At 39.5% G+C, this 25,714-nt stretch overlaps 1 protein-coding gene across 3 annotated transcripts in view; it reads right to left on the bottom strand.

The window, feature by feature from the left end:
- Positions 1 to 6,527: 6,527 nt before the first annotated feature.
- The window catches only part of Sptlc2 (serine palmitoyltransferase long chain base subunit 2), a 116,472-nt gene continuing 97,285 nt past the window's right edge, over positions 6,528 to 25,714 (bottom strand). For 2 of the 3 annotated variants that reach the window (XM_074067454.1, XM_020162208.2), the window contains exons 10-12: positions 19,604 to 19,739; positions 16,220 to 16,349; positions 6,528 to 12,121 (exon numbers count right to left, since the gene is read on the bottom strand). In XM_074067454.1, the coding sequence (XP_073923555.1) occupies positions 12,002 to 12,121; positions 16,220 to 16,349; positions 19,604 to 19,739 (386 nt within the window). In that variant the 3' untranslated portion in view covers positions 6,528 to 12,001. Of the gene's footprint in view, positions 12,122 to 16,219; positions 16,350 to 19,603; positions 19,740 to 20,181; positions 20,301 to 25,714 lie in introns of those variants that run through there. The other variant, XM_074067455.1, reaches the window with a different exon arrangement.

Raw genomic sequence — 25,714 nt, 5'->3', positions numbered from 1 at the left:
GCCCCGGGGGCGCGCGGGCGGGGGCGCGCGGGGAGGGCGTCCTCGCGGCTCTCCGGGTCAGCGCACCGCAGTGTCCCCAGCCCTCCCCGAGGGGGGCCCCTTGGCGCTCGGGGACTCATCACGGCCCGGCGGGCTGCTCCCTTTGATCTGACCGCCTCTCCGCCTGCAGTCTCAGCCGCTGTCGCCGTCGCGGCCCCAAGCGAATTCCTGTTCGGGGGAACTTGCCTCCGGCCGCCCGGCTCCTGCCAGGAGGGGAAGATCGGGCGCCACCTCCGCCTTCGCCGACGGCAACCGCGGCTTTCGAGCAAGGGGCGCGCAGCTGGCTGAGGGGGTGAGTGGAGGGAGGCTTGTGATCTGGGGCGTCCTAGGAGGTGGGTTTGTGGGTATCCAGGTAGGTCGGCTTGGAAGGCGGCTGAAAGCGCTTCTCGCAAGACTTCCAACTCCGCTGCCTGCGGCGCATCCCCGCACCCGCTTCCTCGGAGTTGCGACACCCAGCCCCAACGTTGAGACTCAGGAGTGACTAAAGTCCCAGGCCAGCCGGGGGACACGCTCTGAGTCCCATTCTGGACAAACAGTGGGACTGCCCACGCCCTCCTCGAGGCCCTCGGTGTAAGGTCCTTTCGGCAGGCCACCAGGGTCAGCGTAAGAGCGACTGGAACAAAATGAAGGGCAGTGCCAACCCTGACGGGCCCGATGGGACCTTGGCGCCGGTCCGAGAGGCAGAGGCATCGGGCAGATGTTCTCAAAAACGACGGAGCCCAGAGTGGGACTCAGGTTTCCCGACAGAGCGGCGGATCCCTGGAGGCGGGGGATCAGCGTGGTCAGGAAGCCGGACGGAACTGGACCTGATTGAGCCAGAGTGAAAGTCTGTGCGGACTGTGCAATTTTATGGAGCTGCTGCGGTTCGCAAGAGTACAGCGAAGAACTCTGCAGGGTTTTGAATGGTGCATTACAGGGGCGACAGCCTTGGGTATGAGGTTGAATCACAAGGATTAGCTACTGGCAATTTTGCATGATCCAGCTTAATATGATGCCTCTGATATGCCAAACTCTCAAATGGCAGCCAAAAGAATCCTTGCTTTTGAGCACCTGCTACACTGTATTGCACTTGTGCTGAGGTTTTTGGCTTTTTTTTTTGTCCATTTTTTTTTTCTTTTGGCGGTACTGGGGTTTGAACTCAGGGCCTCATGCTTGCTAGGCAGGCACTCTTACCTCCTGAGCCACACTAGCTCCTGTGCTCACTATATTGCACTTACTAGACTAAATGAATGACTGCCCTTTATTATTATTACTATTATATTTTTGGCGGTACTGGGCTTTCAAGTCACTTGTTTGGCAGGCATTCTACCACTTGAGTCACTCTGTCTGCCCTTTTTTCTGTTGGGTATTTTCAAGATAGGGTCTGTCTAACTATTTGTCCAGTCTGGCTTTGAACAGAGGTACTCTTGATCTCTACCTTTCCAGTAGCTAGAATTTCAGCGGTGAGTCACAGTCCCTGGCTTTTTTTGTTGTTGTTGTTTTTCTTTTTTGCGGTGCTGGGGTTTGAACTCAGGGCCTATACCTCGAGCCATTCCATCAGCCCTATTTTTATGAAGGGTTTTTCAAGATAGGGTCTCCCCATTTCCCCAGGACTGACTTCCAACGGAGATCCTCCTGATCTCTGCCTCCTTTCTGAGTAACTAGGATTACAGACGTAAGCCAGTGGCTTCCAGCTCAATATTTAGTTTTCTCACACTTTGACAACTTCCAGCAGGTTAAAGTCAGAATTTGAAGATAATAAGTTCATTCATTTATGAATACCCGTCTTCATGTCAATCGCTACCACTCCACTCCAAGCCCCTCTCCCCTGGCCTGGACTGTTGTAACAGCCCAGTGACCACTCTTAGTCTCACCTCCCATGAAACTGATTATCTTTGCTTTATAAAATGAATTTCATTGATATATAATGTACATATGCAAACATGCCTATGCTCATTCCACATGTACAGTTCAATGATTTTTTTTTGTTGTTTTTTTCCTTCCTTTTCTTTTTGCTATACTGGGCATTGAACCCAGGACCTCATACATACTAGGCAAGTGCTACATGCCTCACTTTTTTTTTCTTTTATTATTCATAAGTGCATACAAGGCTTGGGTCATTTCTTCCCCCTGCCCTCACCCCCTCACTTACCACCCACTCCACGCCCTCCCTCTCCCCTCCACCCCCTCAATACCCAGCAGAAACTATTTTGCCCTTATCTCTAATTTTGTTGTAGAGAGAGTATAAGCAATAATAGGAAGGAACAAGGGTTTTTGCTGGTTGAGATAAGGATAGCTATACAGGGCATTGACTCACATTGATTTCCTGTGCATGTGTGTTACCTTCTAGGTTAATTCTTTTTGATCTAACCTTTTCTCTAGTTCCTGGTCCCCTTCTCCTATTGGCCTCAGTTGCTTTTAAGGTATCTGCTTTAGTTTCTCTGTGTTAAGGGCAACAAATGCTATCTAGTTTTTTAGGTGTCTTACCTATCCTCACCCCTCCCTTGTGTGCTCTTGCTTCTACCATGTGCTCATAGTCCAATCCCCTTGTTGTGTTTGCCCTTGATCTAATGTCCACATATGAGGGAGAACATACGATTTTTGGTCTTTTGGGTCAGGCTAACCTCACTCAGAATGATGTTCTCCAATTCCATCCATTTACCAGCGAATGATAACATTTTGTTCTTCTTCATGGCTGCATAAAATTCCATTGTGTATAGATACCACATTTTCTTAATCCATTCGTCAGTGGTGGGGCATCTTGGCTGCATGCCTTACTTTTTTGTTTGTATTTTCTTTTTGAGGTAGGATCTCCATTACTTTGCCCAGGATGGCTTTGAACTCAAGATCCTCTTGCCTCTGGAGTTGCTGGAATCAGTTCAGTGAGTTTTAACAAATGTATATATTAATGTGACCATCACCACAATCATGATATAGAAACTTTCTATCACTCTAATTGCTGTGTGCTGTAAGAAAAAAATTGTGCATCAGTAGAAAACCAGCATTGTTCACATGCAGCTTGTGATGACCAACTTTTTTTTTTTTTTTTTTTGCGGTACTGGGGCTTGATCTCAGGGCCTACACCTTGAGCCACTCCACCAACCCATTTTTGTGATGAATTTCTTCAAGATAGGGTCTCACAAACTATTTGCCCTGGCTGGCTTCAAACTGAGATCCTCCTGATCTCTGCCTCCTGAGAAGCTAGGATTGCAGGTGTCCTGCTAACCAATCTTTTTTGGTGGTACTGGGGATTTAATTCATAGCCTCACTTTTGCTAGACAAGCACTCCACCTCTTGAATCACATCTACAACCCTGTGATGGATAATATTGACTGTCAACTGAACTGAACAGAGAAGGGCCTGAGCGAAGAGTAAAGCACACCTGCGAGTGTGTTGAGGGGTTTCCAGAGATGATCAGATTGTGAAGGCTCTACACTCCCAAATATGAAGACGTTATTGGGAAGGTGAGAGGAAGGAAGTAGGGCATGTCCTTGGGGGTTATATCTTGCTCTGGCCTGTTCCACTCTGGCTTTTTGTCTGCTTTCTGGCAGCCATGATGTGACCTGCTCTGCCCTTTCCTGCCCTTCCCGCCATGATGGACAGACATGTCTGAAACTGGGAGCAAAAATAAATAATCCCTCCTTTAAGTTCTCAAGTATTTTAATCATAGTAACATTTACTGTTACTACACAGGTTATCTGATTCTAGTCTTTCATGATCTTTAAGCACAAAGGTTATAGGTAATCTATAGCAAAGAAGAGTAATTCTTATCTGTAGAAATGTAAATTGTCCTGTTCTGTAGTTCAATTGATTTTTCTTTCCCAGTATGGAAGAAACCATATTCATTTCAATATTCATTTTTTTCACTTGCATATTCATTTTTAATATTGGTCACCTGTAAATTTCTGTTTTTATCTCCTTTGAATTGGTTCTATCTCCCTCACCAGTTTCCTCATTAATGAATTAAATAGAATCTTCAGCATGTGTACATTCTTATTTCCTCAACTCTTGATTTTATGTTTTGATAATTATCTTTTCACAATCTCTTTGTATAGTTAATTCCCACCCTCTAACCTTGGCTCCTGGCAACAAAGATCCCACTCTCTCACCATAGGTTAGTTTTGTCTTTTCTAGAATTTCCTATCAAATGAAATCAGTTATGTATCCTTTTATGTAGACTTCTCTGTCTTAGCAAGTTTTTGAGATTCATCCATCTTAAAGATGTTGCAGAGATCAATAATTTGTTCCTAAGTAATACTGTACCGCATGGGCATATTAAATTTATTTAGTTTTGATGGTACTGGGTTTTGAATTCAGGGCCTCACACTTGCTGGGCAGGCACTCTACCACTTGAGCCACTCCATCAGCCTCCCTAAATTTGTTTATCCACCTACCTTGATGGCTTTGGGCTGTTTTGGGGGCTATTATGAAAAGTAGCTATGAAAGTACAAAGTGTACTTCTTTGTGTGGACATGACTTAATTTTGCTTGAGTAAATAAATACCTATGAGTAGAATTGCTTTCAAAACAACATTAAATTAGCTTTTTGTGTCTGTATCTACTGGCAACTTACGCAAACTGCAGTTGGGCCATATTTTTGCTCACACTTAATATTCTAATTCTTTTTAATTTTAGCCATTCTGGTGTGTGTGGGGAAATGGGAATTTATTGTAGTTTTCATGTTTCCTTGATGAGCAATTTTTCCTGTTCTAATTGGCCATTAGTATACCTCCTTTTTTCTTTGGTGGTACTGGGTTTGAGCTCAGGGCTTCACACTTGCTAGGCAGGTGCTCTACCACTTGAGCTACTCTGCCACCCCAGTATACATTTTTTTGTGAAGTATTTGCTCAAAATTTTTTATATTCTTATTGAGTTTATGGGAGATATGTGTGTGTGTGTGTGTGTGTGTGTGTGTGTGTATAAAGTCTTTAGCAACTGGGCACCAGTGGCTCACGCCTATAATCCTAGCTACTCAGGAGGCAAAGATCAGGAGGATTGCAGTTCGAAGCCAGCCCCGGCAAATAGTTCCGAGAGACCCTATCTTGAAAACCCTTCACGAAAATAGGGCTGGTGGAGTGGCTCAAGGTGAAGGTCATGAGTTCAAGCCCCAGTACCGCAAGAAAAGAAAAAAAAAAAGTCTTTAACAAATACATGTATTGTGACTATCTTATCTCAGTCTGACATTTGCTTCTTTTTGAGTGGTGGTGGTGTACTGGAGTTTAAACTCAGGGCTTCACACTTACTAGGCCTGTGCTATGCCTCCAGCCCTGGGATTTGGTTTTAAATCTTGACTTTAACTATGTTCAACTGACCAGTTTTTTCTCGTAAGTCATGTTTTCTTTGCTTTCTTTTTTTTTTGGGGGGGACTGGAGTTTGAACTCAAGGCTTCACGCTTACAAAGCAGGCACTCTACCACTTGAGCCACACCTCCAGTCCATTTTGCTCTGGTTTTTTTGGAGATGGGATCTCATGAACTGTTTGCCCAGGCTGGCCCTGAACCTTGATCCTCCTGAACTCAGCTTCCCAAGTAGCTAGGATTATAGGTGTGAGCCACTGGCACCCAGCAGTAAGTCATATTTTCTGTCTTAAGAAATCATTGCCTAATACAAAGTCAGATTTTCTATTTCCTTACAGATGTTTTTGGTTTTTGCAGTGCCAGGGACCAAACCCAGGGCTTGCACATGCTAGGCAAGTGCTCTACTACTGAGTTGCATCCCCCAGCCCTCCTGATTCCATTTTTATGTTCAGATCCATGACTTAATTATTGTGTATAGGGGTTGAAGGTCATTTCCCTGTGTATCTACTTGTTCCAGCACCACTAGCTGAAACTGCATTTCCTCCACTGAACTACCTTGGAACCTTTGTTGAAAATCAACTGGTCATATATGTGTGGGTCTAGTTGGACTCTGTTTTGTTTTACTGATCCACAAGACCACGCTAATGCCAAGGGCACCCTGTCATGATTGTTGTAACTTTCTACAAAATCATCAGGTAGTCAAAATTGTTTTGAATATTCTAAGTTCTTGGCATTTCCATATAAATTTTATCAACTTGCCAATGTCTATTAAAAAAGCATGCTAGTGGTTATCTTTTTCAGTCCTTAAAGCTCTTCAGTGGCTTCCCCTGCAGTAAGAGAAAACACCTCTGACCTGTGGAGCCAGGTGGCTGGCCTCTCTCTTGTTGCTACCTTATCACCTTACCACTCTCCCCTTGCTTGCTGAGCTTGCTAGCTCTTCACTGGAACTTCCGTTCAGAACACCATTTCCTCAGACAAGTTTTCTCTGTCACCTCTGTGTAAACCAGAGACTGGGTACAATCTCTTATTACTCATTTCACTTTTCCTCCACTGCCCTTAGCAGCTTATAAGAGGATATGCATGTTCCTGTGCTTGTTTACTAGACAACAGGAAACACATCTATTTACTCATTACTGTTATTGGTAATGTTGGGTGCACTTGCTGGCACAGAGACAGCACTCAATATTTACTGGTTGAATGAGTCAAGGCAGATGTATCTTTCTGAATATTTTATTAGAGCAAAACAATATTTGCATGGGAATGATTCTCAAGTCTCAAGAAGTTCCCCTTTAGCTCTTCACATGCATTCTCAAAACTGATACACCTACTCCAATCCACTATTTATAGCTTCACAGTCATCCAGTATAAAATAAAATAAATCATCTTGCAAAAAGGGTAAAAGAGTGACATTTTAACACATTTCTAAACTTTAAAAAATGCTTTTATTTACACTTCCCCTTCTCTCACTTTCCCAGAATATATGAAACTATAGCAATGGAAAGGGGTTATCAACACAGCACACCTTGCAAATTCCAGTTTACAGTAACTTGGTCAGTGGGAAAATACAGACCAATAAAGTAAGACAGCTCTCTTTCCCCCTTCTCTTATTGTTAGCTGCCTTTATACAGAGAGGAATCATCAAGACCGTGTGGGCATGCTGGCAGTACTGTCAGGGTTATTTCTAGTGTCCTGTGAAGAACCAGCAAGGAAGCTTTCACCAATTCCAACTCTTGGCTAATCAATCCCTGGTGAAGACAGGTCACCACTCCACCCTAGTTGGTAATAGGTCTCCCAATAGCTTGGAAGGCCTACACCAAGCAACCATGCTTTACATAAGAAACCTGGAAATTGTGTTGGAAAATGCAGACTTTGAGTTGGCTACAATTCTCCTTATGCATGGAAGGATTTACTTATTCATGCAGATGGCAACAATGCAGACACTGAGAAAAAACATCAGGGTACTGCCCTTGTTTGCACCTTTCATTCAACCTGCCCTCAAATGCTCTAACAGAACTGAGCTTTGGGTATTGCTTAAGAATACAGTAAACTGCAGTGTAAGATCCACTGTATTCTTTAGGGTCAGTTTATTATAATTCATCATACCACAAAGAATAATAGTTTAAGGCCATTTATCATGTGTCCTATATAGTAAACAAAGCCTTTTCCACAGCAACCCACACCAAGCCACCCCCGAAGGATGAACTGTGAATGTGAAACCTCCAGACTCACCAGAGAAGACAAGAATAATTATTTGCATTAGCTAGCTCTGTTTCCTCCCTAGCAGAGATTCAATCTATAGCAAAAAGCTACAGATTCTGTTTGGAAAACAGTCACTGGAAATGACAAAAGGGTTTTGCATACAAATAAAGCAAAAACTCGTTGGCAGGGCTTCCATGTCTTCTGTGTGATCAGGGAGGAAGCAAGCCCTCTAATTCTATCTGGCTGGACACAGGGTAATTGGCTAGGAGCCCGAGCACACATTTCATGTGGATAAAGTAGAGGAGGAAAGGGCAAGCTATTCTCTACATGGAAGGCATTCTGATTAACCTGCTTAATGGATTAAGATGCCAGCTGGGCACTGAACTTCTGTGTTAAGCAGGTAGCAGCAATCGATAGGTTCTGAGAACGAAAAAACAAAACAAATAACTATATTCTCTGCTAAGCAGATGAGGAATCCTTGATTTTTCATACCCTTCTTTTCACAACCCTAGACTAAGTTGATTTTACCTCTGTGAAACACTCAGTAATTCTTGATCTTCATGTGTTTAGGCAGTTAGAAAGGAAAACTACTACTTTCTCTTTTTCTAACCACACACTTGAAGCAAACAGACATTAAAATACATTGTAGCTTACTTAAAACACCAGGAGAGAAGGGTACCTTGAGAATTGTGTCATAGCAATTCTTTTCTTTTTGGTTTGTTTTTGAGACAGGGTCTTCCTATGTACAGCCCAGGCTGGCCTTGAACCCAAGATCCTCCTGCCTTAGCCTCTTGAGTGCTTGGGATTACAGGTGTGTACCAACACACCTGGCTCACAGGAATTCTTTATTTAGACTTTTCTAGGTGGTTTTGCCATAATGCTACAAATCTTTACAAAATAATGAGACTTCTTTCTTCACTGATTTAGAAAAGACAAAATCAGGGAGGTAATGGAAGATAATCATAATTTTTCCTCTCCTATTAAGTCAGAAAAACTCTAACCATTCTTCCTCCTGGTTTTCACTAATAGGTGTATTATACACTAGATAATTCAGCTGGACTGTACCATTTATGAGAAACTTAGATACAGGCTGCCTTAATTAAGCAGGGAAGAAATGAATTATTCTGCCTTTTTCTGAAATGTACAGCTGAGTGTACAAGGACACCAGGCTGAATTACTGATCCCAAAAACCCAGCACTATCATATTTCAGTTTTCTTCAGAGCTGGACTTCTAAAAAAAATCAAGGACTGGAAGATACATACGGAAACAAAGGCCAAATGAAGGAGGGAGAAATACAGAGGGACAAATCACTGAATGTTCAACTCCCTGACCTCTGAAAGGGGCACTGGGCAAACACAAAACCCTAAGTATTTGTGTAGGATATTTCTGTTCGTCTCCCTGGCTACTTGAGGAAGAAGCTTGTTTTGATCATTTGAAATCCTGACCCAATCATGATAGTTTAAGGTACTGACTAAAGGACAAAGATGGCTAGCTTTTTCAAATAAACAGTACTTATGGGTTCCAGAGACTCGAACCTTTTTTTCTAAGGGACTTTTTTTTTTTAAATCTAAAGCAAAGAAAAAAAGTGGTAAAAAGTGCTCCAAAGTCCCTGTTGTGCTAAGTTAAAGCTTTTAAAATAAATATAGGAGAAACTGCCATTAATACTTGATCTACTCTTTGTGATTTTGATGTCTCCTAGCTATGCATTTCATGGCTTCTGATGTGATCTGCTGAAAGAAGTCTTATAAACATGAAATGAATAAAGGCAATGCCAAATAAAAAGAAGGATGAGCAAAAGTATAAGGATTAGTCACAACCCTATCTACTGACTCGTTATCAGCTTCAGTAGCAATGGTTAACTGACATCTGTTGGAATCCCTCAGGTCATATTATACTTTGGACTAAACAATACTTGTATATCCCAGGTTTCTATTCATTCTCAATGACTATATTTATATACACTTCTATTTCCCCAAGAACGTGGACAAATAATACCTATGATATGACAGGACCCTAGATGTATATTACAGTTTTAAGAAGAGACAAACAGCCATATATAAAGTATATATAACATTTTGTCCTTTAACATGCACAGATCCTTAATAGATCACAAGCATTTTGTCTCTTTGAAATAAATTTGTTACTTCATTACATTTATCCTGAAATAACTCTGCACTAGCAAAAGTGATATATATCATACATATAATGATCAATCTATATATAAATTTTTGAATGCCCATACTAACTGACATTTTTATTTGCAGTGAGTTCATGCAAGCCAAAATGAAAGAAGAGCAGGTAAGTTCAATACTTAAAGTTTGTGACTTATATAAACCCTACACCTACTCCATTAAATAGCAACTGCAGTGCAAAAGTGACCTGGTATTGTAGTGGATTCTACAGCAGGGAACTAAATGTGCAGGAAAGATTAGCAGTGTACTTGAGTTTATAGGACTTAGTTACCACAATGTTTTAATTTAACTTGTGAGTGCTAAATATAGTTCTTGCATTTCTCCTTCGTTCTTTTATTTGCCCTTTTCAGTTCTGTAATTAAAAATTGACAAAAACTTGAAATATCTCAAGGGCTTAAAGCTCTCAGATGCTGAGAGTGATCAAAGCTAAGTTATACTCAGGACATGAAAACAAAACTTCACAAACAACAATACTGCTTATATCCTCTATTCCATGTATCTATGCAGATATACCACAACTGATGACAAGATGCCCAGGATATTAGGATTGGGAGTTTTTACAAAGAAAAGGAACAAGTAGACATGTGCAAAACCACTTTCACACAGTTTTTTTTTTCATTCTGTTCCCAATCCTTTCCCTGTAATATTTGATGCTACTAAAAGACAAGTTGATCATGGTTTTTAAAGTTAAATGTTGTCTTTACTTAAACTTTGGTCAAAAGAAAAACTAAGAACTTTAAAATGGTGATCTTCAGATATATTCTTTGGTCAAGCAGTACAAAGTTCTCTGAAAGAAGTTTCTTTGCCTGGTTATAGTATGAAAACAGAGTTAAAACAAAGGATATCATTCCAGTTTAGGAAAGAAGTATGTGATCAACATTTCTCACAAAAAAAAAAAAAAAAGAAAAAAATATATAATGTAAGCACAGGAAGAACCTACTCCAGATGCTAAGTTAAAATGCCTTAGTATAAACCAGGTGCTGGTGGTTCATGCCTATAATCCTAACTACTCAAGAGGATGGTATTTCAAAGCCAGCTCAGGCAAATAGTTTGTGAGACCCTATCGAAAAAAACCCATCACAAAAAAAAAAAAAAAGGGCTAGTGGAGTGGCTCAAGGGGTAGGCCCTAAGTTCAAACCCCAGTTACACACACACACACACACACACACACACACACACACACACACACAGAGCTTAGGACACCAAGAGTAGAAGAACTAGCATTCAGAAGAGTAATGTTTAAGTGGTCAGCTTCTGAAAGGGCTAAGTTAATAACTTTCATGCTGAAACAGGAACATGGTAAATGTTTTCTGAGCAGATTGACCAACATTCTCTTTTACCAAGTTAAATCCTAATCTGGATTCAGACCCAGTGAGAGGCTGTTGTAATTTTGAAAAGTAGAGAACAGTGAGAAATCCAACCCCAGCCATTCTGTAAGTCAGTGATTTATCCCACACTGCCCCTGTCTCTCCCCCTCCAGGAGTGCCTGTTACTTATAGAGCAGATTTAACACTGACTGGTAATGGTGACAGGTATGCTGCTTCACCACCAAGGTCTGAGCAGGATGGGATGTAGGTGCTTCTAAAACAGTGAGTTTTAAGCAGGAGTTTGGAAGAATCAAGGTTAGTGCTTGGGAAGAACTGTAATTTGGACATATCCTCAGACTGTGACCACATAAAGAAGTATTTGACAGTGAAGGAAGAAATCTTTTGGTGACAGAACAAAAAATGGAATAAAACCAAAGCTTTGGGAGGTCCTTGGTCAGGGAGCGTTATACAGTAAGTCTTTCAGCATTGTTACCATTTACTGTTTTTCTTAAAAGGCTAAAATTAATACTAATGGGAGAATACTTTGGTTGATAAATTGACTGGTAAAATAAGGATTTCAAGTTGGGCAACCTCTGAGACCTGGATGGGAAGTAAGCAAAAGGCACTTGCTCGCTAGGGAGCATCTCGAGGCTAGAGATGAAAATGCCTGTGTGCTTAGCCAGACAGGCTGGGGTCAGTGTGATTTCCCGAGTAGAATAGTTATAAAATAAAACGTTTTTTAATGGACAAAATAAGTCACCTCATTTTTTAAAGGTGAGACTTAGCAAATGAAGGATGTGAAGCAGGTTTTTTTTGTTTTTTTTTTTACTATTTACAAAATGCCATTTAGAGTGGAGGTGACCACCTTCAGTAGTTGAGGAAATGTCCTTCACATGAGGTGGTTGAAGAAGTGTGGTTCCTGGAACTGGCTCAGAAAGGCCACACACTGCCCGGGATGGGAAAGTCCCTCTAGGGAGCACCAGAAAGGCTCAGTCTTCTGTCTCTTCATATGTAGTCTCATCAAAGGGCCTGTCCAGTAGAGGCACCAACCGATGACGGGAATACTTCAGCTGCAGCAGGTCCCCAACTTCATCTATTTCCTTTAAAGCCTAAAATGCACAAAGCAAGGCAGAGGTCAGTCTGGGCCAGCAGGAAGCAGATATGCCTGATGCTTTATTGGGCTGAAACATCATGGCAAGATTCTCTGATGATGGCATGTGTGCATGTACGCAGATCAGACTTCATACAGCTGTAAGAAGAACTGCTTCTGAATAAGGCTTCAGGCTGATCATGACCAATGGGCTATGCAAGTAGCCAAGATACAGGATAAAGGGTATAATTCACCAAAGAATGAGTGATATGTTTGGTAGAAAAGGGAACATGTTGCTTGAGTGTGTGGCTCTCTGAATCTTCCTGACATTACACCAACCTGATCAGTCTTCTATTTGTAATCCTGTTTGAAAATGTACATCTTATATTTCAGAATTGATTATGAGTGTAAAGACATATTCACCTGTTCTTAAATTTAATGTGTAAATATCAATGTTTGGAGAGAGAGAGAGAAAAAAAAAAAAAGAACTGGATGTGAATACACTGTCAGACAGTGGTGGCTTTGAGAAGAAATTTAATTGAAAACTTCATATAGAAACAAGCTGAATTTCAGCTGGAAGAACCCATTATCCATTTATTCCCCTAACTCTGGTATAGGATTTATTCATTTAAAACAAAAGTCCATATGACTTATTAAGATCACAGAAGAAAGGACATTTATGAACTAGATGAGCCTAATTTTTTTTTAATCAATGTAAAAAAGAAAATGATTATAGAGATAGAAAGCGAGCCTATAGTGGCCCAAGGGGGCCTAGATTATGAGTTCTTAGATTATGAGTTCTTTTGATCTCATACTAAATATTTCAGCTAACTTTTTTTGTTTGTTTTTTGAGATGGGGGTCTCACTATGTTGCCCAGACTGGTCTTGGGGAGTCCTGGGCTCCTGAGTCGTTTGGACTATAGGCATGTGCCTGGTTCAGACAATTAAATTATATTTATTGATGGCTCTTTTGTGGAATTATTTGATTAGATTAGGAACACATGTTAGTGGTCATTATATGTATCACCATTTATTAACAAATAGTTTACACTGAACTTCTGGATCACAGGATAAGATGGGCTCCTGGGGGGGAATATATTAATTATAGGGTTGAATAAGGAAATATTCTAGGCTGGAGCCGTGGCTCAAAAGGTAGAGTACCTGCCCAGCAAATGTGAAGCTCTGACTTCAAACCCCTGTACCATCACAAAAAAGATGAAAGAAATATTCTAGGATAGCTGCCCTCACTCCAGCCAATATCCTTACTGTCTCCATTTCTCAAAACAATAACTTTATTGAGATATAATTCATATTCTACAATTTACCTTTTTAAAAGTATACATTTCAGTGCTTTGTAGTATATTCCCAGAGTTGCATGACTTTCACCACTAATTGTACAGTATTTTTATTACCCCAGAAAGAAACTTTGAACTCATTATATCACTCTTCACTCCTCCCTTCCTTCAGGTCTGGCAACTACCAATCTATTTTCTGAGCCGATGGAGTTGCCTATTTCTGGACATTTCTTATAAATGAGATCATGAAATATGTGGTCTGTGTTGGGCTTTGTTCAGTGCGTACTGTTTTCAGTGTTTCTCTGTGATGCAGGGTCACCACTTCATTCAGCACCTAGTTATTCTAGCACCATTTGCTGAAGAAACTGTTCTTTGGTCATTGGTCCTGGCTTTCTTGTTGAAAATCAGTTGACCACAGACGCTTGTTGGGTCTATTCTGAATTCACAGTTTTATTTCATTGGTTTAAATGGTTTTTTTTTTTGTTTGTTTTGCAGTACTGGGGTTTGAACTCAGGGCCTTCACCTTGAGCCACTCCACCAGCCCTGTTTTTGTGAAGGGTTTTTCAAGATAGGGTCTTGCAGAACTATTTGCCTGGGCTGGCTTTAAACCACAATTCTCCTGATCTCCGCCTCCTGAGTAGCTAGGTTTACAGGCCTGAGTCATTGGCACCCAGCTAAATGTCTATTCTTATGGTAGTACCCCGCTCTTAATTACTATAGTTTTTTAATGAGTTTTGCAATTGAGAAGTATAATTCTTCCAATTTTGATTTTTTGCTTTTCAATACTGTTTTGGCTCTTTGAGGCCCTTCTAGTTCCAAACAAATTTGATGATCAGCTTTTCCATTTCTGCAAAAAAGATCACCTGAACTTTGAAAGGGATTGCACTGGATTCTGTAGATCACTGAACTGACATCTTAACAATAAATCTCTTAATCCACGAATATGAGCTGTCCTTCCATTTATTTAATTCTTCAGCCATGCTTTGTAGCTTTCAGTAAATAAATCTTTATAAATGTACAATGTGTAAATGTAATTTTTCTTTGCTTATAAGTGTAAATTTAACCAGTGCACAAGTGAAAGACTTCGTGGGTTAAATTTATTTTTAGGTATAAACACTGCCTATAATGACACAGGTATTTTGAAAAAAGCATATTAAGCTCCTAAATATTCAAATAGAGTACAATGGAAAGAAAAGCTGAAACCACTGAATTAAAAAGAAAAAAACCTGTAGAAATTCATCAGTAAAATTTCTGAAAAATGGGAAAACATACTGAAATATATCAGAAGCCAGGAGAAGTGGCTCATGCCTGTAAATCCAGTTACTTAGGAGGTAGAGACTGGGAAGATCAAGGTTTGAGGTTAGTGAGACCCTCTCATAACAAAGCTGGATGTGGTGGGGCACATATGTAATCCCAGTTACATGGGGAGGCATCGGTAGGAGGATCTCAGTTCAAGGCTGGCCCAGGCAAAAGTGAGACTCTACCTGAAAACTAAAAAAGCAAAAAGGGCTGAGTGTGTGGCTCAAGAAGCAGAAAGTTTGCCTAGCAAGCTCAAGTCCCTGAGTTCAAATCCCAGTACCACAAAGTAAAAGAGCAAAAGCAAAGACCAAAAATATTTGAAAGGAATAATTAAAATAGAGAAAAAGAAAAGGATATGCTATCAGTAAACTGAATGAATTTGGTAATGTTAGAATGTGATTTAAGAACACACTCAAAGCCAGATGTGGTAGAACACTCCTATAATCTCAACAGTCAGGAGGCTGAGGCTGAAGGATTGTTGAGTTTGAGGCCAGCCTGGACTAAATAGCAAGACTCTGTCCCTACCCACAGAAACAAAAAATACAGTCATACACAATATCATGCCTATAGTTAACAATACTATAGTACTGTACTGTGCACTTAAAAATTGAGATTTGATCTCAAATTAAGTGTTTTACCACAATTAATAAAAAAATTTAAAGGAAGAATCTATTTATTTATTATTTATTTATAGACAGGGTCTTGATATGTATTTATGTATCTATCCATCTATAGACAGTGTCTTTATATGTAGCCATGCCAGACTCAAATCACTGATCCTCTGGTCTCATGGCCCAGCCTCCTTAGTGCTGGGATTATAGATCTGTATTATTTTTTTTGGTCATACTGGGGTTTGAACTCTGCCTCACGCTTGCTAGACAGGTTCTCTACCACTTAAACCACTCTGGCAGTCCTTTTTTGTGTTGGGTTTTTTCTTTTATTTTTTTGGTGGTATTGGGGTTTGAACTCAGGGCCTATACCTTGAGTTACTCCACCAGTACTTTTCTGTGATGGGTTTTTTTGAGATAGGATTTTGAGAACTATGTGCCTGGGGCTGGCTTTGAACCTCAATCCTTCTGATCTCTGCCTCCTGAGTAGTTAACATTATAGGCGTGAGCCCCCAGTGCCTGGCTGTGTTGGGTATTTTCAAGATATAGTCTCGAGAACTATTTGCCTGGGCTGGCTTTGAACAAAGATCCTCGTGCTCTCTGCCTCCCAAGTGGCTAGGATTACAGGCATGGGCCACTGGCGACTGGCTTGATGGCAGTTTTAAGTAGCACTGTGCACTTTTCTGTCTTATCACCAAATATTCTAGGTGCTCAAAGAACATCAGGATAAATGATGATTCATTTTATCTGATATTACAGCCCCTTTTTGTGAGTTTTTATTTTTGGTAGTACTAGAGCTTGAACTTTAGGGCCTTACCTTGCTAGGCAGGAGCTCTACCACTTGAACCATGTCCCCAGCTCAGCCTCTTTTTTGTAGAAGGCATATGAATCCCAAAGTGAGAAGTGTCTACTTACTGTATCAAGTATTTCTCTGGTATGAGCTGCTGACAGGCAAAACCTGGCTCTGGACTCAATAATTGGGGTAGCAGGAAATCCCACCACAACTACACCAATGTTCCGCTTCAGCATCTCCCGTCCAAAGGCGCTGCAAAGGGAAACCGAAGAAACCAGGAATTGTAACAAAGCACACAATACATGATTTTGCTGCCCCAAATGATTTAAACTCTGTGATGGGATATCGGAGATTTCTAATGGGAGTGCCCTCTGTCTTCTGAAGTTAAAACCAACAGTTCACAGAAACAGTTTATTCAGTACTACAATGGTCTTCTCCCGTATGGTTTCCTTCACAATTGTGAAGGAATATAATTGGTGGAGACCAATTTTAATAGTTTCCCTGAAGGGAATTGTAAACATAGCCTTAAAAATTGTCCCTGATGTCAGGCATGGTGGTACAAGTCTGTAATCTTGGCTACTCAGAAGGTAGAGGCAGGTGGATTGCAAGTTCAAGGTCAGCCCCAACAAAGATAGCAGTGAGAGCCTGTCTCAAAAGTGAAATGAAAACCCGAAGGGTTAGATGTGTAGCTCAAGTGATAGTATGTGTACCTAGCATACGCAAGGCCCTGGGTTCAATCCCTAGCTTGAAAGAAAGGGAAGTTAGGGAGGAAGAAAAAAGAAAAGAAAAAAAAAAATTACTGGGTCCCAGAGGGCTCACACCTGTAATCCTAGCTATTCAGGAGGCAGAGATCAGGAGGATCGAGGTTCAAAGCCAGTTCAGGCAAATAGTTCTTAAGACCCTATCTTGAAAAAAACCCATCACAAAAATAGGGCTGGTGGAGTGGCTCAAGGTGTAGGACCTGAGTTCAAACCCCAGTACCACAAAAAAAAAAAAAAAAAAGAAAGAAAGAAAAAGAGTTCCCGTTATGCAGTAAGTGGTTCAGAAGCTTCAAAATGAAACTGAGTTAAAATCTTAGTCCTCAAAACAATAAGCATGGCAATTTAAAAAAATCTTAAGATTTTAAGGACAGAGAATTTGCTATAATGTGGACATTTTCTGCTGGCAGAGTGGCTGACTAGCAATGGCCCTCCAGATCAGGCATTTCTTTACTGACTTGGGGGTAAAGATGCTTTTGGTCTTTGTCAGACCACCTGGTACCCTGGCTTTACCTGACTACCCAGACTATACAATTCTTTTTTAACAAACACTTTGCCCCAAGCCAGCTGTTCTGTGGCCTTACTCCACATCTGTATCTTGTTTATGGCATTACTCTACATCTGAATCTTGACTAAATAACAAATTTTCTTTTAATTTTGTTTACCAAATCATGCTGTTTTGTGTCTTTTCTTAAGTTGCTCTACCATATTTCTTTTTTACTTTTCCCTTGATTTGTTTACAGTACTTATTTAGGAATAAAAATTCCTGCACATTTGGTACTATATTAATGGCAGTCTTTTCAGCCTCTTCCCACTCTCCCTAGTACCAGGTTTTCCTGTGTCAGGATGGGGCCAAGTACCCTGTATCAGTGGCTCAAGTTCCCAAACTGTTGAGTGCTTTACACCAATTCTTCTCCTTCCTCTCTAGATCTTTACTTAACAAAAAACGCACACCATCACTTTCACATGGGTACACAGATTAGATAGTTCTCTCTAAAGAAAAGGTCTTGACCAAGTCTTCCAGATCTGATAACTTTCAAGTTTATCTATGACAATTCCATTGAAAGAAGAATAAAGAAAATCTCCCACCACCTACTTTGGAAGCCATAATGCCAACTGCCCAATGACTTGGTGTTAAAAACCAATCTTCTCGGCCTGGCTCACACCTATAATCCTAGCTACTCAGGAGGATCTCGGTTGGAATCCAGCCCAGGAAAATAGTTCCGAAAGACCCTATCTTGAAAAACCCTTCACAAAAATAGGGCTGGTGGAGTGGCTCAAGATGAAGGCCCTGAGTTCAAACTTCAGTACTGCAAAACAAAAAAACAATCTTCTCTTTCGCCTTAGTGAAATTCTTTTTCACTATCTTTGGGATCACCATTATTTCCAGGCTCCCCAATTTAATTTCCCATATTCACTTCAACAAACATTTACTGGGTGTCCTCTGAGTGCCAGGACACTCTTCTGAGTGTGGTGGACACTGGAGCGTTGAAGATGAGTAAAAATATTTGCTTCTTTAATGAGCCCAATCAAGCCTAAGAAATAATTCTTATTCAATCTCCTATTTGAGATTCAGCTCAAACCTCACTCATCACAAAGGTGCCTTGGACTGGGGCGTACATCAAGCGGCAGAGCACTAGTCCAGCAAGGGCAAGGTCCTGAATTCAATCTCCAGTATCAAAAAAGAAAGAAAAGAGATTTGGATATATTAAAAAAAAAAATAGTGTGCCTTCAGCACTTGGGAGGCTGAGGCTGAGGCAGAAGAATTGCTTGAGCCCAGGAGTTTGAGAGTAGTGTGGTCAATGTAGTTAGATCCCATTTCAAAAAAGGAATGCAAAACAAAACCCCCAATAAACAAACAAGAAAAGATAAGCCTTTTTTTTAACTGATCCTACACTAAATGATCACTATTCTACAACTCGGGTACAAATTTGCATACAAATTATATTTGTTCAATATAATTACTCAATATAATTATTGTTCATTTGCTCTTTAAAGAGTCTTCTGATTTCACCTGGATTTCTCAAACACATTGAAAGCTATTCCAGGGCAAGGCCCTCCACTATGCATGCCATGAACAAACCAAAGAAGCTGGCATAATTAGGACACCTGGTAAATATTCAGTAATGTGTCCTGCTGCAAGTTCTCTGACCTTGTGGCCCACTGCTCCCCGCTGCTCTTGGTCCTCCAGCTCCAGTCACCATGTGGCTGTTCTTCCCGACTAAGCATGTTCCTGCATGTGGCCTTTGCACAGATGCTTCTGTCTCCAAATGGCTGACTCTCAGCTCCTTCCTATCTCTGCTCAGACTTCATCCTCCCTTCCCACTGAGGCTTTCCCTGATGCACTATTTCATACTGTTATCTGCCCACCCACCAGACACTCGCAATCCCTATATAGTCTGTTTTGTTTTTTTCCCACAGCTTCTAGCATACTACATAAGTTACTTATGTTTATCTGACTCTTGCCCCCCTAGAATGTAAGCTCCACAAAGAGAGATATTTGTGTTTTGTTCACTGAACTATCTCAAGCACCTGGAACTCAAATATTTGTTTAATGAAAGAATAACAAGTTAACACATCTTGCAATATGGAATCCACTATGTCAACTATGGCATATCTAGCAAATAAAGGTCAACACAATGAGGGTAGGACAATTTTTCCCAAGGAAATATGTAACCCACAGTCTCATACCATAGATGCTTGAGTCTGATGAGAGAGCAAAAGTTTGTGAGCTGTAACAAAACCTACCCGATTTTGGCTGGCATGTAGAGCATCAAAGGCACCACTGGAGAGTCTTCATTTCCATAGATGATAAAGCCCATTTCCTTCAGGCGTCTCCTAAAATACCGGGTGTTTTCAGCTAACTGCTGCACACACTCTTTGCCTAGAAAATTGTGGAGAAAGAGAACAAAATAATACTAAGAAACATGCAGTGGGGGAAAAAAAGGACAGCAATCTCCTCTATCTCTAATCTCTCTCATCAGGCCTACATTTTGTTTCTTCCATTCCAACAAAAATATTTTTGCATAGTAAACTGAATGAAATATAAATAAAAATAAATGTCTTACTTTTTATTCTGATAGCAGGTTTTTTTGTTGTTGTTAGTGTTTTGGGTGCTGGGAATCTAACCCAGAACCTCATGTATACTAAGCAAGTGCTCTACCACTAAGCTACACTCCCAGTCTAATAGCAAATTTTATACTAACATAAAAAATATAAAAGTTTAATGACTCTCGTTTCCATGGATGGCACGATAATATTCCCAAAGAATTTCAGCCATACCACCCCATTTAGCATTCCACAAACCATTCACAGTAGGTAGGTTATCTTCATTTTTTAGGTTAGAAAATCATTGTGTTATATTCTCCACCCACCTTTATATTATTTATAGCAGGAAGGTAAATCTGGTCTAGTACTTCATCATAGCTGGAAGCGGGAGTCTCTTCTAAAAGTAGAGTAAGCATGTATTGATATTTCTTGGGAGAAATTAAGGTATGGGCTCATCAGTTCTCAACAAATTTAAATATAAAACACTTTAAGCCTGCTCTTATTCTTTACAAGATGTATGGCCTAACTTAAGTGGAGTTCACAGTAATTACGCTAATCTCACAAAGGTGGTGACTTGCTTACAGCCACACAATAGGAAGGGGTACAGCTGAGAATACAATCTAGGTATCCAAGCTTTAAACTCATCCCCATAACTATGCTGCAAATAATTTTACATGGAAGCCAAGAGGTAGAGTCATTTTGATCTCAAAAATCCCCTTTTAAGAGTTTAATTTTTTTATTACTATTGCCTTTAAACGCTTACCAGACAGCAATAGCCTATTTGTGCATTAAACTCAAATGTTTGTTTAATGAAAGAATAACAAGTTAACACGTTAACACATCTTGCAATATGGAACAATGTGAAACCATATTTCAATCCTTTTTTTGGGTGGTACTGGGGTTTGAAGTCAGGGCCTCATGCTTGCTAGGCAGATGCTCTAGTACTTGAGTCACTCTGCCAGCCCTTTTTTGTGTTGGGTATTTTTGAGATAGGGTCTTGTGAACTATTTGCTGTGGCTGGCTTCGAATATCGATCCTCTTGATCTTTGCCTTTTGAGTAGACAGGTCTGAGCCATTAGTGCCTTGCCAATTTAATCCTATTTTGTTCATTTTCCCTAAAACATTAAAATTTACAGCAATGCTGTTGGACTTGGGTCACATGACAAGAGGAGAGCACATACGGGAGGTATGGGGATAGATAGAAAACCCAAAACATGAACACATTTGATGTCCCCACTCCAGAGGAACTGATACAGAAACCCTAAAGTGACAGAGGTCAACATGAGAAGGGGATCAGGAACCAGTGTAAAGAACAACTTGGGTTGTAACACATTTGTACATGAAAGCAATGCTAGGAATATCTTTGTATAGCTATCCTTAACTCAACTAGCAAAAACGCTTTGTCTTTCTTATTACTGCTTATGTCTTCTCTTCAACAAAATTAGAGATAAGTGAGGGGGATTGGGGGACAGAGGGTGGGAGATGGGGGGAGAAATGACCCAAACAATGTACGCACATGTGAATAAATGAATAAAAACATTAAAATTTATGATTCTCTGTTTGCTAACTGGCCTAAATATCTGGCCAAGTGTTGACAGTAGGTTAGGTCAATCTATATACAGATGCCTAAAACAATTGCTCTGTTATGCAGAGCAAGGAGGTAAATTCAAAAGATTAGCTTGCAAAGCACTAAGCACTGTTTTGTGGTTTTCTCAGCAACGAATACAAGTAATTTTCTTATGTATATTAGAAAGTCAGCAAATTCCTATTTTTAAAATCCAAGCAGAATACATTTAACAAATTAATCAGATACAGATGACTAACAAACATCCTTAGAATCAGAACACTAGCATATTCATCATTCGTGAGAAGTTACACTGTACATTGGCCACAAATAATCCCAAATTAATACTTTTTAATTGTATTGTAATTATATTGTACATAGTTTAAGGAACATCACTTAAGTTATGCCAAATATCTTACAAAGAATAAGAGCAGACTTAATTAAAATGTTTTACATTTAAGTGTGTTGAGAATTGAAGCTGATACCTTAATTCCTCCCAAGAAGTATCAATACCATGCTTACTCTACTTTGAGAAAAGACTCTCATTTCCAGCTATGATGGAGTACCAGACCAGATATGCCTTTCTGCTGTGAACAATATAAAGCTGGGCAGAGTATACAGCACAATGATTTTCTGACAATGGGCCCCAAGCAATATAGGACATGATGCCTGGGAGAATGAAAACTAAGGGTGAGCCTCCAGGTTACTCCATGCTACCTAGAGACAGGTTCCAGACTGCTGCTTAGGGAAGGGAGACTCAGTCTTGTTTAAGGGAAGTTGAGATCAGAGCTGGGGTGGGGGCAAGTAGTTAGACTTTGTTGGGCAGTCAGTGTACAGAAGAGGGAGGTGCAAAGAGTGCATGCTGGGCATCTGCAGAGGGCTGGGGAAAGATCCAACAGTAAGCAGGGCAATTTCTGGCACTCATGCAGAGTTCAGAATAGTTTGTGTTTTCATCCACCAAAAGGGGGACACCTTATAATGCACCCAAGAGAGTCCCCAGAAGAGCATCACCTTACTAGCCTAACTAAATTAACCCTACAGTAAAAATTGGGCTTGACCTACCCTAACAAATCTCAAAGCAAGTCTCAAAAGGATACAATTGATTCCAAGAACAAAGTTCAAAATTACCTATAGAAATATAACAAAACACAGCATTCCAACAATGTAAAATTTACAATGCACGAGAAAATTTCAGGCATTCAAAGAAACAGGAAAATATGACCTTATAACCAGGGGAAAAGTCAATCAATAGCAACAGACCAGAAATGGCAGGTTGCTAACAGAAAAGGATATAAAAATACTATTATAATTATACACTGTATGTTCAAAAAGGTAGAGGTGCTGAGTATGGTAATCCTAGTACGAGGAAGGCTAAGGCAGGAGGATTGTGAGTTCAAGGCCAGCCTGGACTACATAGCAAATCCCAGGCCAACTGGGGCTACATAGCAAGATCCTGCCTCAAACAACAACAAAAAAGGTAGAGGAAACATGATGAGGAAAGAAAAGAAATATATAGAAAGGAGTAATAATCGATATATAAAACAATGCTGATGAATCCAAAAGTATACAAAATGAAATAAACCAGACACACAAAAAATAATATTCTGTATGAATCAATATGAAATCCTAAAAAAGACATAATTGTAGTGACAGAAAGCAGATCAGTAGGTGCCAGGGAGTGGGAAGGAGATTCACAGCAAATGGACATAGGGAGACGTTTGAAGATGATGAAAATATTCTCTACCTTGATTATGGCATGGATATAAGACTGTATATATTTGTCAAAACTCATGGAATCATATAGTTAAAATTGATGAATTTATTATGTATATAAATAATATGCCATTAAAGCTGGTTTAAAACATCGACATACTTGCATATTAGTATATATTAGCTGTTTACTGTATCTGCTACCTTTTTCTTATTATAAGCCTATAAGCCTAATTATCACAAATCAACTAGTCTCAGTTAAGAATTTTTTTCCATTTCAAAGAAATCAAGAAAAATTATCTAGCAAAAAAGTTAAGTCTAGATCTTAACTTTTTCAATCCATTCACCATCATCTAGTCTCTAATAAGAGTTCCAGAAGAACATACATGAAAAATAATATTCATATACACGTGAAAATACTGAGGACAGGTACTTAAAAATCTCCAACTCATATATCCTTACTGTTGCTGAATAGTATTCTAGGGTGAGGATATACCACAATTTTGTTTATTCATTTATGTTTTGATGGACCTAAGAGTTGAGATTATCAATCTTCATTTTGGCAGCTATAAAGTTCACATAAAAAGGAACTGTCTCCTACATATATATTTAAACATTCCAGTTACATCTACATAAGAGAAGAATTACTACAGTTACTAATTAGCACCTCATTTTCATTTATTCCTAACTGCTTTACATTGATGGCAAAGAATGTACTATTTATACTTTACATAAAAAGAAACAGGCCCAGAGATGTCAAATTACTTTCTTCAAGATCTTTTATTCAGCAGGAGGCAGATCAAGTTCTTCTGACACCAGACCAGCGTTTTTTTGTTCCCCATACCACACAAAGAAATTATCTATTTTTCAAAATTTAAAGTGTAACCATTTATTGGGTAACAATACTCATGCTTTATTTTGTACCCAGCACTTGCCGGCAAATGCAGGGGTAGTGATGAATAAATGGGTAAAGATGCCTAAGGAGATTGTGAGATAAGTAAAAAGTAGGTGTTCTAAACTATTTATTTTGAACAGCAAAACTGTTATCATCACTGATGAGTAGAGGAATAAAGGCTGAGTGGAAAAGTGAAGACCAATGCTGGAGAAGCAAGTCAACTAGTTTTTGACAGATCAGAAATAAAGTGGTCTGATTTATCCTTCAAATCTATGAGGTTAAGCCAACAAACTGTCACTATTTTGCCCTTTAACAGGCCATTTCTTATGACTTGATCCAATAATTTCAAAGAAACTAACAGGAAAATAAAGTAATCAAATAAATGTAGCCACATCAGTAAGCTCCAGCATGCACACATGTTGTTCTCTCTTATTCTTGAATTGACACTGAATGTTAACATTTAACATAGACAGCACAGTTACCCATTTTAAATTAAATACCATGTGAAATACCAGTTATTTCAAGTAAGCCAATTACTATTTAAGTCTAATCTGCTGGCTCAGTTTTAAGGGATTTTCTTACTGCAGAATTTGAGCAATATCTGGTCTATCACAGACTGAAGTGGAGAAGAAAGTTCATTATTGCTAAAATAATTACTAACTCTTAAAAGGTTTTTATCCTTGTCTCAAAGAAAGAACACATATGGTAACATAAGAAGTTCAAATTCTTCCTACTTTTCAAAAACAAATCTTTACTATTAAGGGTAATAAAAAACATAAATACAATTTGGAGAAAAAAATCTGTACCGATTCTCCTGAATTTTACAAATGAATCTCATTTGTGGCTGTACTTCTGAATTTCTTCAGTACGGTTTGTTAGAATAAAGCTATTTTTAGAACCTTTAACTATAAAATATCTACAGCTTGGCATGGAAGAGAGAGAAAAAACTAAATGTGTGCATTTAATTCCTTAGAGAATTTAGTAGAACTTATTTAGGCCACTTTTAGTCCTCAATTTCTTTGCAATAAATTTTGTGCTCATGATGGAAATAACAAATATGAAGCATCAGTGAGTTAGATTTCATTCTTTTAAACACTTAGAAAGCCTAAAAAGAATAGAGGGTTGAGATGGAAGGAATATCACAATTATCTACCTCCTAGTAACCACTAGATGTTGATAATCTTAAATCACTTTTCCAAAATAGAATGAGACTTATAGAACTCTAAAAACTTTATTCAACATACATGCATGCATACATACATACATACATACAGTCCTGGGGATTGAACCCAGAGCCCCATATATGCTAAACAAACCCTCTACTGACCTACACCTCCAGCTGCACAGAAGTCAAATAGATTTTGAAGTTATATCAACTTAATTTTCACCATTTTAAAAAGGAGTATTTTTTAAATCAAGTCTTAATACAGATTTCTCAGGATTCTCAGCTATGCAATCTTTATGTTGGAAGGAACTACTGTATTATTATTCACATAAACTTCATAAGCCCACCAGACAAGGATTATTACTCATTACAGATAGCTACACGTTTTCTGAAGTCTCAAGACTGGGTAAGACAACAGCACAAAGCCAGGGTCATAAAGGCAGCACTGGTCTAATTATACAGTTATGCTTTGAAGAA

The sequence above is a fragment of the Castor canadensis genome, chromosome 3, assembly GCF_047511655.1.
Source record: "Castor canadensis chromosome 3, mCasCan1.hap1v2, whole genome shotgun sequence".
Classification (NCBI taxonomy): domain Eukaryota; kingdom Metazoa; phylum Chordata; class Mammalia; order Rodentia; family Castoridae; genus Castor; species Castor canadensis.
The sequence above is the reverse complement of the archived record's forward strand: the minus strand, read 5'-3'. Positions and strand labels throughout refer to the sequence as shown.